At 50.7% G+C, this 14,645-nt stretch overlaps 1 protein-coding gene across 3 annotated transcripts in view; it reads right to left on the bottom strand.

Moving 5' to 3' along the window:
* The window catches only part of TGFBRAP1 (transforming growth factor beta receptor associated protein 1), a 33,874-nt gene extending 21,652 nt beyond the window's left edge, over positions 1-12,222 (bottom strand). For 2 of the 3 annotated variants that reach the window (XM_070798391.1, XM_070798390.1), the window contains exons 1-3: positions 12,066-12,222; positions 4,795-5,495; positions 1,787-1,981 (exon numbers count right to left, since the gene is read on the bottom strand). In XM_070798391.1, coding sequence (XP_070654492.1) covers positions 1,787-1,981; positions 4,795-5,482 — 883 coding nt within the window. In that variant the 5' untranslated portion in view covers positions 5,483-5,495; positions 12,066-12,222. The remainder of the gene's footprint in view (positions 1-1,786; positions 1,982-4,794; positions 5,496-12,065) is intronic. The other variant, XM_019969848.2, reaches the window with a different exon arrangement.
* Between the last annotated feature and the right edge of the window lie 2,423 nt (positions 12,223-14,645).

Raw genomic sequence — 14,645 nt, forward strand, 5'->3', positions numbered from 1 at the left:
TACAAGGTGACATTCTGAACCATAAGCTAACATCTCACACTTGCCCTGTATGGTCAAGATCACCGAGTCCCAGGGTTATGGTCTCCATCCCATGAGAGACCCTGACCCTCGGCACCATGAGGTCCTGCACAATCCACAGGAGAGTCAGACCTGCGCCCAAGAGAACTCCTCCTGCCAAGCATTGAGAGGGAGTTCTGCTCTCTCTGGAGGTGCGTTTCCACTAAATTAATGCCTGTTCCCAGGAAGCAGTGGAATGGCCTTGTCTTTCTGTCTGAAGGTTGTTCAGGGTCAGCCACACCTTCCTGCTCCCTCTGCTCCCCACTCCTTGGGATCTATCACCTTCAGCCCAGGCCCACCACCTGGTCTCTCCCGCCAGATGCCCCCGCACCTCCCTTCCTCGGCTCCCTGCCTGGCGGTCTTGTCTGCGTCCTCTGTCTCCATGCCACCCAGCATCATCCCCCCACACTTGGGAGATTCAGCCCCTGCTCCGCGTTGGGTCCTCCTTCCAGGAGGCTTCCCACGTTCCCGCCTGGGGTAGAATGTCACCAGCCTCCCTGTGCCGGTGACCCCCGGGGCGGCCTCCACCCTCAGCCCACGGAGGATATAACATTGTTGTGAATAACCTCTCCCGTGCGTGTGCGTGTTGGAGCCCAAGCTGAACGCTGACACGCTCACGTGGGATGACAAGTCTCAGCAGGCTGTGTTCCTAGCACCTAACACAGGAAGGGCAGTGTCCGGGGAGCCCTGGGGGCAAAGGCAATGACTGCACAGATAGACATAAGCTCCTGGCTTCAAGGCAACCTCACAAGCGGTGTTCTTAGGAAGCCAGGAAATCTGACCAGGGGCAGGGCTGAGAGCGCATTTCTGAGGTGTGGAAAGGGCTCTGGGGTTATGTGGGAAAATGCCTGCTGCACGGCTCTGGATTCAGTATCACGATCTCTTCTACACACTTCCAGACAGCTCAGCTGAAAGTGAACCAGTACCAAATCCAGGTGAACAGGGGATGGGCTCACTTTGCTTCTCTTTCAACTTTTCAGTACATGTGAAGATGCTCACAATGAAATTGTTGTTCTTGTGGTTTAGTTGCTAAGTCATATCTGACTCTTCTGAGACCCTGTGGACTAGAGCCCACTGGGCTCCTCTGTCTATGGGCTTTCCCAGGCAAGAACACTGGAGTGGGTTGCCATTTCCTTCTCCAGGGGATCTTCCAGACCCAGGGATGGAAGCCACATCTCCTGCTTGGCAGGCGGTTTCTTTACCACTGAGCCACAATAGATCTATCATGTGGTTCGCTCCCTGGTTGCCCTGATCTGCTGAGGCCTCATCCCCTGCTTGCCCTTCTCACATACTGGGCACCACAGTCATGCTGAATGACCTACACAGTCCGGGACCTGGGCTTCCCTCCTGTGCAGACTCACATGTGCCTTTCTCTCTGCCTAAAGGTTCGTTCATACCATACGTGCTTGGCTGACTCCAGCTCATCCTCAAAAGTTTGGCTCAAATGCCACCTCCTGCAGGAAGCCCTCCCTGGTATGGTTAGGAAATACTTCCTACTCTGTTCTCCTAGCTGGCCTTATTTGTTGCTGTCAAGCTCTCAAATGCTGTAGCTGTTTTTTTAATGCCTCTTTCCCTTTAATCTCCATGCCCCTGAAGCTCAAAGACTGGATCACCATCGCCCATGGAATTTCTGTGTTCAGCAAGAGGCCATGTTCCCAGTGGCTCCTTAATAGCATTTAGTGAAGAAATAGCACCACAAAAGACCTAAAGATTTGGTGGAAACTCGTACCTTCAAAATCCTGGAGGATGTGGCCTTCCTTGAAGGGCAGGGTCTGCTTTTGCTGCTGATCCAGCATGCTGTGCACGGTGATGAACTCGTCGTCCAGGGCAACGACATACGGGAAGCAGACGGCCGCTCCGATCACATTCTCTGACCAGCGAACAGGTGCACGCTGAGAGATCCCAGCCACCGTGGCGAACATACCTGGGAAAACAGGAAGCGTCGGGGGGCTTCAGAGAGCTGTGGTTTGCTTGCCTGTTTTCTGCAGAGGTGTCTGGACGTGGAATACCTGTCCCCTTCATCACATTTCAGGATGGGAGAGATGATATACCAGCCTGCGTGGACAGAAGACCCTTGTATCTGTTCTAATGAAGGGAATCTCTCTCCCCAGAATGTCCACCTTATACCTCCTTCTAATTAAACATAGAATTAAAAGATGCTTGTTCCTTGGAAGAGAAGCTATGAGCAACCTAGACAGCATATTAAAAAGCAGAGACATTACTTTGTCAACAAGTTCCGTCTACTCAAAGCTAAGGTTTTTCCAGTAGTCATGTATGGATGTGAGAGTTGGACCATAAAGGAAGCTGAGCGCTGAAGAATTGATGCTTTTGAACTGTGGTATTGAAGAAGACTCTTGAGAGTCCCTTGGAATGCAAGGAGATCCAACCAGTCAATTCTAAAGGAAATCAGTCATGAGTATTCATTGGAAGGACTGATGCTGAAGCTGAAGCTCCAATATTTCGGCCACCTAATGTGAAGAACTGACTCATTTGAAAAGACCCTGATGCTGGGAAAGATTGAAGGCAGGAGGAGAAGGGGAAGACAGGGGATGAGATATTTGGATGGCATCACCGACTCTATGGACATGAGTCTGAGCGAGCTCCAGGAGTTGGTGATGGACAGGGAAGCCTGGTGTGCTGCAGTCCATGGAGATACCTAGAAGTCGCAAAGAGTCAGACACAATTGAGTGACTGAGCTGAACTAAATTAAACATAAGGTTAAAAAATGTGCACATGGGTCTTCCCTGGTGACTCAAGTGGTAAAAAATCCACCTGCCAATGCAAGAGACAGGGTTTCATCCCCAATCCAGGAAGATCCTACATGCCTTGGAGCAACTAAGCTCAAATGCTCTAACTACGGAAACCCACACGCCCTAGAGCACGTGTTCTGCAACAAGAGAAGCCACCGCAGTGAGAAGCCCGCGAACCACAATTAAAGAGTCGCCCCTGCTCACTGCAACTAGAGAGAGGCCCTTGCAGCAATGAAAACCCAGCACAGCCATATAAATAAACAAAAACAAAATAAAAAAACAAACCAAAAATAGTGTACACGCACCCACATGAAGGTGTACGCTGCTCGTGTCCTCACACGTGGGGAAGAGAGAATTCCGCACAATTTAAGAAGCTTCACAAGCTTTCTGCCACATCCAGTCCTCCCATGGGTTTGTGTCTCTGCTACTGCTAAGTCACTTCAGTCGTGTCCGACTCTGTGTGACCCCACAGACAGCAGCCCACCAGGCTCCCCCATCCCTGGGATTCTCCAGACAAGAACACTGGAGTGGGTTGCCATTTCCTTCTCCAATGCATGAAAGTGAAAAGTGAAAGTAAAGTTGCTCAGTCATGTCTGACTCTCAGCGACCCCATGGACTGCAGCCCACCAGGCTCTTCCATCCATGGGATTTTCCAGGCAAGAGTACTGGAGTGGGGTGCCATTGCCTTCTCCGAACCAGCTTTTCCCTAGACATTCTCTCCACACTGAACGCATTCGTTCAGATACTTATTGAGCACCTACTGTATGTGGGCCACTCGACAAGATGTCCCATACGGAACTCTCGCCCTGCTCCTCCTGCCACCACTTAGAGTTCAGGTGTAATTCTGGTTCCATGTTTTCTCTGATACAGGGGTACAACTAACTCTGCAATTCAAGACAGTCTGCTGTTGAGTGTTTGTCAATGATAACATCCATATTCACTGACGGTTTATCTACTTTGTACTTAAAGCGCTAACTGCTGCTGCTGTTCAGTCCTTAAGTCGTGTCTGACTTTTTTGACTCCTGAATCAGGTGTGGGGATATATACAGACAAGCAAACAAAACACAGTTGATTTGGAAAACCTATCGTCCTAATTCCCACCTTGCAGGAAACAAAGCTCTGCCTGACACTGTGTGTCATCCACGCCTACAACCGAAAATGACGCGGCCAGCTATGACTCTCAGGAGGTGATGCTGAGAATAGAAAGACCACAGGACACAAGGAAAGCCCTTCCAAGAAGCTAGCAACTAAACTAGATGCTTTTTGGTAGCATGAAGCTGCAGTCAATAAGAGAAAATCAGGGCCATGACCTTGGAGCCTCCACACTTCAAAATATCTAGAAGTGAGCTCCCCCAACTCCTTTTTAGAATGGAGAATAAACACAGACCAGGTGGAAACCCATACACAGAAGAAAATCCTATAAGGAAGTCTTACAGATTCTTATTTTTGCACTTATCCCCTTACAGGAATTTTCTCTGGAGCCATCTTCAGGCTCTACTTTGTACTGTGCTCAGTCGTGTCCGATTCTTTGCGACCCCAAGGACTGCAGCCCGCCAGGCTCCTCTGTCCCTGGGATCTCCCAGGCAAGGATACTGGAGCAGGTTGCCATTTCCTTCTCCAGAATCTTCCCGACCCAGGGATCAAACCTGCATCTCCTGGGGCTCCTGTATTGACAGGCAGGTTCTTCACCACTGAGCCACTTGGGAAGTTCCTCAGGCTCTACTTTAGCAGAAAATAGGTGATGCTATGACTGGCCTATTTTTGTGCCATGAAACCCACACTCACAAAACAGTCGAATGAAAACTGAGCAGACACTGGGCGTGCGGTTGTTTGCCTGTTGCCTCAATGTCACCAAACATGGTCCACAAGTGTCTGCTTTTCGCAACCACAACCTCCCTCTCCAACCTCAGCATGAAAGCAAGGACAGAAGGTGGAGAGACTGGGCAGAGTGGCAAGGTTAGTGAAGGCGCCTGGGCGCCCGGCTCACCCAGTCCCCCAGGGCCCGCCAGAAGGAACTCCTGTCTCCCGATCCTCTTGACAATGGGCCGCCTCTCCTCGCTGCAGAACGGGAACAGGTCCTGGGCGGCGCCCGTGCTGTAGTTGAGGATGATGTACTGGGTGGTGAGGGCCAGGCACAGGAAGTGGCCGTCCACGGCCACGGCCAGCGGCTGCTCTGGTGTGGACACCTCCCTGACAATCTGCACGCGGTCCTCGTACACCAGGAAGACCTGGATGGTCCTGCGCTTGACTGAGATGATGCACACCTCCACGCAGAAGGGGTCCCCGCTCACCGGGTTCTCATTCAAGGCGAAGGCAGTAGCCCCCTTGATGCGGGCGCCTGAGGGCACGGGCTCCAGGCTTAGCATGTGGACCAGGCTGATGCAGCCGTCGCACAGCACCAGCAGCCGGCTGAGGGCCGACGCGGCCCGCAGCTCGCTCACTGCCTTCTTGAAACCCAGGTGTCTGTGCAGCTGCCTGGTGGCCGTGAACGTGGCTGACCCGCCGGGCAAGGTCTTCTCCTCCAGCAGGAAGTGGTACACGAAGCAGTCGCTGGTGCCCACGTAGAGGTTCCGGCCGCAGCACTCCACACACTCCAGCAACCCCCGGTCCCGGTCACTCAGCAGCTGCTCCCGCTCAATGGCGGGGACCAGGGTGAAGGCCTTGGTGCTCATCATGTTGGCGGCGGCTCTGAGGGACAGGAAAGGAAAGGGAGGTTAGAGGAACGAGGGACGGATAGAACCATTTCCGGGCATGACAAATAAAATGTCAATTCCCAGTTGTAACTTCAGAGAAAGGAAATCATTTGACACTTGTGAAAAATACTGAAAGAAAGACTTCTGACTTGGCCTTCTCCCACAGGCAAACAGAGACCCTGGCAGGAGAGCACACATGTGCTTGTAAGTAACTGCCAACTCTCTTCAACAGTCATTCAGCCGCTAAGTCAAGTCTGACTCTCTTTGAACCCAAGGACTGCAGCATGCCAGGCTCCCCTGTCCTCCACTCTCTCTCTGAGTTTGCTCAATCTCATGTTCATTGAGTCGGTGATGCTTTCTAACTATCTCATCCTCTGCTGCCCTCTTCTGTTGCCTTTAATCTTTCCCAGCATCAGGGTCTTTCCCAATGAGTCGGTTCTTCACATCAGGTGGCCAAAGGATTGGAGCTTCAGCAGCAGTCCTTCCAACGGATATTCAACTCTCAACAGAACTGAGATTTATTATATACGGAGTCTCCCTACATTGTTCTTCAGAAACAAACCTCTGGGTAGAAGAAGAGCATGTCTACTCACCCACAGACAACACAAGACAAACATTTTAGAAAAAGACAAAAATGATCACCACAGATGTGCCCCCAAACCCCACCAGCCACCTTACTGGATGTCTAAGTGAATGGTGGGGCACAGCTCCATGGTGGGGTTCACTCCTGCCCCTTGGATCTCACAGGAGTCAGAAGCAGGGACCAAACCCCCAGTTCCCTCGCATTCTTCTCACTGAGGCGTGCGCATTGTCCCAGTACCATGTTTGGCTCCCAGAATCAATCTGTTGGTGTGGAGCGGTAAAGATGTGCCTCGAATCTCCAGGGCTTGTAGGTGGAGGGTTGAGGTACTTAGCAAATTTGTGAGAAGGTCAGTTAATAGATTACTCCCATTGGAAGACACACTGTCCCAAACAGTGTGGGAAGCCTGGACTTCTTACTTCTTCCTCTGGAAAGGACTCTGGTTTCACAAATTAGAAGCAGCAGAAACAAAGGCACCAGTGCAATTCAGTGGGGAAAAATAAAATCATTTCAATCAATGGCTGCTGGAACATGTGGTTAACATTGAAAGTGAAAAGTCAAAGCGTTAACAGCTCAGTCGGGTTTGACTCTGCGACCCAATATACTGTAGCCCGATAGGCTCCCCTGTTCATGGAATTCTCCAGGTAAGAATACTGGGGTGGGTAGTCATTCCCTTCTCCAGGGGATCTTCCAATTAACCTCGGTTATCCCTACCTCATATCATCTCCTAATATAAAAATTAATTTGAGATGCATCAAGTTATTTTAAAAACAAAAGCTAAAACTACAAATCTTCTAGAAGAAAAGATAGGAGAACATCTTTGGGATCTTGGGGTACATAAAGATTTTTTAGGTTATGAAAAGCACTAACCATAAAAGAGAAAAAGCTGGTAAACAGGATTTTATAGAAATTTAAAAAGTGTGTCCACTGAAAGACATCAGTAGGGAAATGAATAGGCAAGACCCAGACTGGGAGAAAAATCTGTGATAGCCATCTCAGACAAAGGGCTCACATTCAGAAGAGAAAACATGATGGTCAACAGCCATGGGGGAGAGATCAACCTGCAGAACCACCTGTAATTGCAAACTGTAGCTACAAGCAGACTTCATCTCATACCCATCAAATGGACAACACCTCCCAAGTCTGATGATGCTGGGGGTTTGCAAGAATCCAGATCCATGGGCATGCCCCTGTTGCTGGTGGAGGCTTCTGGGCTGGCCAGACCATGTGGGCGACGGAGGAAGCCCTTGGCAACTGGGGAGCCAGGGATTCTCCTTTTGGCTTCACTGATGTTCAGCAGGACATGAGCAAGGAAGCTAGCAGCAGTCCTGTTTGCAACTGGGGGGCAATGGAAATGCCACAATAGACGGATGGAGCACCACACAGCAGTGAGGGGATGCACTGCAGCCCACCCATGACTCGGTAAACCTCCCTGGAAAGGGGAGCTGTGGATGCTATATTCGGCCTGATACTTCAGGCCTTGTAAGATGCAGAAACATGGAAGTCCCAACTAATGTACTATTTAGAGTTGCAGCCCTACATAGTGAGATCATAAAGAAAAGTAAGGGAATAAAGAACAGAAACCCAAGGGGGATAGGATGTGAGTGGGCAGAAGCTGATCTCAAAGGTATTAGTCATGTCTGTTTCCCTGTGCCGAGTTGCTTTTATTGCTACTCTCTACATCTCATGTGAATTGTAAATGTTCTTTTCAATATATAAAATATTAATTTAAAAATATTTATAAAAAATATGCTCATTTCCCCAAACCAGCGTACCCTGGAAACATAATAGATACAGAGCCTCGGTTAAATAAGCTTGGTGTGCACGCATGCTCAGTCGTGTCTTTGCAACCCCATGAACTGTAGCCTACCAGGCTCCTCTGTTCATGGGATTTCCCAGGCAAGACTAGTGCGGTGAGTTGCTATTCCCTTCTCCAGGGGATCTTCCCCACCCAGGGATCAAACCTTCGTCAACTGCATTGCAGGAGGGTTCTTTACTGCTGAACCACTGGGGAAGCCCTTAATAAGCCTGGCAGGAATCATAAAATGCATGTTCCTTGTTTACAATCTCACTTCACGGAAACATTTACAACCCATGTCAATGATTAACTTGTCATTTCTTAGTTCATCTAAATCCAGAGCTTAGTTTATCTGAATCTGTATTTACAAAGTCTGAATATTTCCATACATCCCGGGTTACTGGAAGATGGGGAACGGTCCAGCAGAGTCAGAAGCCCTGCAAGGGGCAGTGTGGGCACCTTTCAGGGCCCCAGCCTCTTACTTCCCAACCTCTGCTCAGCCTCTGCTACCCAAGCCACACAAATGCCTCCATTTCTATCCACAGCCAGCTGGAGCTGCATGCTGTGTTACTCCGGGCCTGGCTTCCCTCTGCATTCTCTCTGAACTAAATCTCAGCAAGGCCAGGTTGCATTAAAGGTCACCACTCAAAGAATAAAAACAGAATAAAGGCAATGTCTGAAGTAGACAGATTATCTAGATGCAGAAACTGGCTAATAGACTCAAGGTCACCCTGGTGGTTCAGTGGCAAAGAATCTGCCTGCCAATGCTGGAGATACGAGTTCAATTCCTGGTCTGGGAGGATCCCACATGCCGTGGAGCAACTAAGCCCGTGCACCACAACTACTGAAGCCTGTGTGCCCTAGAGCCTGTGCTCCACAACAAGAGAAGCCTCCACCATGAGAACCCCACTTGCCACACTAGAGAAAAGCCCATGCAGCAACAAAGACCCAGCAGAGCCAAAAATAAAATTATACAGAAAGGAAAAAAAAAAAAAAAATATATATATATATATAGAAAGAGAGAGACTCCTGATCTGAGACAGAAATAAATATATCCTAAAATAATGCTATGACAAAGTGCCGTTGATTGAAATGGGATCCTCGCCAATGTTTATTTTTTGGAGGACTTCCCTGGTGGTCCAGTGGTTAAGATCCTGAGCTGTCAACGCAGGGGACAGGGGTTTGATCCCTGGCCAGAGAACTAAGATCCCCTGAGAGGTGCAGCCAAAAATAATAGCAATAATTATTTTTCTTGAACCAAAGGACAGTCACCTCCTGTCATACAATGTGCACATGATATGAGAACGGCCTTGAGATGGGCGTGGCGTCCCATGTATCTGCAAAGAATCACACACTCAAGAATTACACCAACCCTTTAAAATGAAACAAACCCTTTAGAGCCCCACACAGCTGTGTGTGCACCGGAGAGGCATCACTTTAGAGGTAAAGACCCATTGATGGGTATCACAGCCCTGTAACAGGAGGCTCTTCCTATGAATCCACTAAAGATGAATTCTTATGTGCATTTTAAAAAGGACCTTCTACCTAAAGTTGGGCTTCCCAGGTGACTCAGTGGTAAAGAACCCACCTGCCAATACAGGAGATGCGAGTTGGATCCCTGGGTTGGGAAGATCCCCTGGAGGAGGAAATGGCAACCCGCTCCAGTATTCTTCCCTGGGAAATCCCATGGACAGAGGAGCCTGGCGGGGTACAGTCCATGGGGTCACACAAGAGTCGGACAGGACTGAGCAACTGAGCACACACGCAAGTGTATGTATACATACACAGATGCACCATTTATACACACCACCTGTATACACATACATGCACATACTGTGTGTCTATATACCTATCCTATGGATCCTATAAGAGCAACAGCAACAGTTACAAGCAAAGTAGGGATCTGGAGAGGGCAGGGTAGGTGGGCCAGGAGCAGGGGTGGGGGGGTAGGAGGGTGGTCTGGGTCTCCAGGGCATTGCCTTTGTAACATCTTCCTCAATCCTGGACTTTCTAACAGCTGTTAAGAATTATTGAGGGCCTTCTGGATGCTAGGCAATTGTCCCCTTTTACATGTTCTTTTTCCTGAATGTTTATTTCCTCAACAAAGCTACCTGACCATCAAGACAAGATCCTGACCTCAAATCACCTGCAAGATTTCACAGCACGCTCAGTGACTCCTCCTGCCCTTCTGCATGAGGCATTTCAGCTCACTCAGGGTAGCCCCAGATTAACTTGCTTCTTCTGCCTTCATTTAGTAGTACAGTGTTTTTTAATAAAGAAAAACGAGTCAGGTTTGCCACAGAAGAGATGAGTTGTAAAGTAGGGGCCAAATTATTGGGTAGTCTCCAAACACCTGGCCACCACAAATGATTACTTTAATGTATTTCTAATGAGAACTGGGCTCAGGCCAAGATGAAGATGCTTAACCCATTAAGGAAAATTTCCTCGAGTTTTCTTAAAGGATCACATGATCCTTTAGCATGAAGGAATAGCCATAATGTTTTGTGTAAGAACAGAAAGGTTAGCTGCAAATCAGGCCTGGAAAGTTTAGCGTTTTTTAAACACTGATCTCTGTGCTTTTAAAACTTGTCTACTGGATCTGCCTGAAGGAGAAAGGGACCCCAGGCAAACCCCTGTCGCTGGAGGGTTAGGCAGAGGCTGGAGTGTCCTGGGAGCCTGCAGTGGAGGGCAAGCTGCCTCCAGGACCAGAGGGCTGAGGCTCACTGTCGAGTGGAAGAGAAGGGGCAGAGGACGGACTTGCAGGTGAGGGCCACCACACCTGTCCCCCCAGGTCTTTGTAAAATGTGCACAGAAAATGTGCACTCTGGAGTTCAGAGTCCAGGAGGGGTCTAACTGCAGAGGGAGCCCTCACCTGGTTAACAATTACTCAGAGCCGAGCCCACCCACTTCAGAGGCCAGACAGCTCTGGCCCGTGACTTCTTTCTGTTTACGAACCGTAATTTATCTAGCAGCTACTAAGTGCCAGGCTCTGTGCCACATGCACATTCTCTTTATGCGTTGCATGTATCTTTTCTCATATTTCCCCGGTTTTGATTGAGAAAATTGAGACTCAGAACGTCCAGTGAATGCCCAGGGCTCCCAGTTAGAAGGGGCAGGGTCAGGGTTTGAACCCACAACTCCATCCCTCCACTCCCACCACAGAGCGGCTCTGCCCCTGTTAAGCGAAGAACCCGGCCTGGGAAGGTCATACACCAGACAGGCCGCTTCAGTGACCGCGGAGGCAGCAGGGCTGGCAGAAGTGGAAGGAAAAAGAAAAGGAAGCAGCTGTCCAGCTCTTCCTTCCTATCTGACCATAAGGCTGGAGTTTCCTGCTGACCAACAGAGAAGGGAGGCCAGAGGAGGGCAGTGGGCTCGGTGCCCCCTCCAGCCGTGAGCTCCGGGCCGGGCTGCCGGCTCCCACCGCGGTGGACCCTCCACACACGTTCTCCCTGGGTCTCCACCTGCCACCACTGTCCCCACGGCTGCTTGCCCTCCCCGGGCACTTGCTCAAGGATGGAACCCTGATCCGACAGGTTGGGACCCCTGAACTCAATACAGCCTATGTGCATGAAGAAGAGCTGTGTGAAACCCCATTTCCTGCAGCCAGCTAGGGCCTAGGAGGGGGGTTTGATGGTCACCAAAAGCCTTTGGCGGGAGTGATGGCAGGTGCGAGCAACCAGAGGTGGCAGCTTCTGTCTTGAAAGCCACCTCTTAAAACACAGAAGGCGGGCAGAGGAGAAGCCAAGTTCCATAGCACCTGCGTCCCAGGACAGAACGGCGGCGAGGAATCCCCGCCTCCCATCACACACCCCTGCCCGGTCTCCCAGTTCAGGCCAGACAGTCGGCCCCGACTGTGGCCCGGAATTCGCGCTCTCAAATCCCAGGAGCTCCAGGAAATGTCAACCACAGCGACGAAACGATCGCATGCTCGGGTGGAGGGGCAGGGGGCGCGGGGCGTCGTCCTGCTGGGCTCCTCCCCCCAGAACAGCTCACTCAAACCCGGACGAGGTCTCGGGTCTTCCCAGCCCCGAACACGCGCACGCCGCACACCCGCCGGGTCCCCGCGCCGCGCGCCCACCCCCAGCTCGGCCGCAGTCCCCTCCTCGCCACCTGCCCGCGCGCACCTGCTAGTACCCGCCGCCCCCTAACCCCCTTCCCGCCCCAGCCCCGCCCCTGGGCCCGCTCACCGGCCGCGCTCCGGCCGCTCCGGGCCTCGCGCCCCGGGCCGCGCGCTCCTGAGCCCCGGCTCCGGCCCCGGCTTCGGCTCCGGCCCGGCCCCGCCGCTTCCCGTCACGTGGGTGGCCGGGGCGGGAGCGCCGGTCCCCGTCCGGCCTGCGCCCCGCGTCGGCTGCAGACCCCGCCCTGGGCCGGGCCGCGGGAGGGGGCGCCCTCCGGCCTCGGATGCCCGGGGTTTGGGGGGCCCGGAGCGCCTGCCTCGGGGCTCGCGGGGGCGGTGGGCGGGGAGACGCGCAGATCTCCGCGGCGCACGAGCTGAGCCTGCCGGGCCCTGGGCGGGGTCGGTAACGCAGCAAGGCTGCAGCTGCCGGGGCCGCGCTTTCTCCTCCCCCGGGCCTGCTGGACACGCTCGCCGCCCTATTTCTAGCACCGCGACGGCGCTGGGCAGTGTACTTGCTGAACGAACAAGTGAATCCACCCATCCCTCCATCCCGGGAAAGGCTGGACCGCACGGCCACCTGACGTAGTTGGACTGGAGGAGTGAGTGGATGGCGGCTGGTGGCCCCGGTAGGACTGAAATGGACTGGCCGGGTACGAGCCGCCCGCCGCCCGCCCCAGGCCCACAGCTAGCCCCGAGCCCCCGGGGCGGTGAATTCGCAGGGTGTCGTTACTGAAGCAGGGAGTCCTGGACTATTTGCCCACTCTTTCAGGAGCGCCAATCGATAGCTATCCCTTTGGGTCAAACTACAGCGTAGAGTCGTAGGTTAGGATGAATCCATGGGCCTCTCTTCAACATATAGTCAAACTCCAGTTCCACAGAGAAAAAGAAAATTCCCTCTACAGCCGTCAGTGCGCAACTATCAGCATGTAAAAAGCCCAATTTTCTCAATGATTTTCCTGACTTTAAGAGGCCCCCAAGACCTCAGGTTTCCTCCACCCCCTGGAGAATATAAAACAAAGACGTAGTCCCCTATCTAGAGGCAGATACCAGCTACTACTCTGCAGCCTTCTGTTTCAAAGGGAGAAAAACAAATGACCCCCCAAAAAGTCAAGTGAAGCAAATAATCACCAGGAATTAATTTTCTGTGACTTCCTATGCCTATCCCTTCTGGCTACACACGTCCCACCAGCCCCAGAGAAGAGTTTCAGTCCTGACCCTGTGGATCCAGCATCACTGGCCCAACCTCCAGGTGGTGAAGGGGTTTCCAGAGTGTACAGCTACCTGAGCTTCAAAGGCAAGTGCAGGTCTGGTGGAGCCAGCTCTCTGGCTCCACCTGAGTTTTCATCCATCTCATTTTGCCCAGGCCCATGGAGAATGTGTGACTCAGCTCATCACTGGCCCACTTGGCCTAGAATCCACTCTGCTTTGTCGTTTCAGGGCTCTGCCATGCCCTGGCATGAGATTAGGTAGAGGTGACACCTACTGACTGCCAGTCAGACACAGGGCTAAGGGGCTTACCGTGGTGGCCTCATTTAAGCAATATCCTTATGAAGTAAGCACTACTGATTTCTACATTGTACACGGGAATTAACAGACACAAAGTGAAAGACTTCCCCTACATCCCACAGAGTAAGAACAGAGCAAGGATAAGAACTCAACACCATGGTGAAATTTTTTATACATAAAATTAGGCTCTGTTGGTTGAAATACTTTATGGAACATTTGTGTTCTGCTTTACACAATCTAGGAGTGAAGATGTGTTAACAAAGAGGAGCAAAAGAAGATAATTCAGAAATAGTTATTTCCTTTTTGAAAAAATTTGTCAGAAGATTCTTAAAATGGCAAACTCTACACGTGCATGTTATTCCATCTACAAACCTTCTTCCTGAAGTTTTTGAGAAGTCTATTAGCTGTATGTAACTAATCCATACACATGCAAAGATCTGCACATGGCTAATTCTATACTCCTCATGTTGTCTTGATTCATCATATTTAAGAATATAAAGTTTTCAAAGGAATTACTAATTAACTTCATGTAAAGATGGAGAAGCTCTATACAGTCAGCAAAAACAAGACTGGGAGCTGACTGTGGCTCAGATCATGAATTCCTTATTGCCAAATTCAGACTTAAATTGAAGAAAGTAGGGAAAACCACTAGACCATTCAGGTATGACCTAAATCAAATCCCTTATGATTATACAGTGGAAGTGAGAAATAGATTTAAGGGACTAGATCTGATAGACAGAGTGCCTAATGAACTATGGACAGAGGTTCATGACATTGTACAGGAGACAGGGATCAAGACCATCCCCATGGAAAAGAAATGCAAAAAAGCAAAATGGCTGTCTGAGGAGGCCTTACAAATAGCTGTGAAAAGACAAGAAGCAAAAAGCAAAGGAGAAAAGGAAAGATATAAGCATCTGAATGCAGAGTCCCAAAGAATAGCAAGGAGAGATAAGAAAGCCTACCTCAGCGATCAATGCAAAGAAATAGAGGAAAACAACAGAATGGGAAAGACTAGAGATCTCTTCAAGAAAATTAGAGATACCAAGGGAACATTTCATGCAAAGATGGGCTCAATAAAGGACAGAAATAGTATGGACCTAACAGAAGCAGAAGATATTAAGAAGAGGTGACAAGAATACACAGA

Source organism: Bos indicus, chromosome 11 (genome assembly GCF_029378745.1).
Source record: "Bos indicus isolate NIAB-ARS_2022 breed Sahiwal x Tharparkar chromosome 11, NIAB-ARS_B.indTharparkar_mat_pri_1.0, whole genome shotgun sequence".
NCBI lineage: Eukaryota > Metazoa > Chordata > Mammalia > Artiodactyla > Bovidae > Bos > Bos indicus.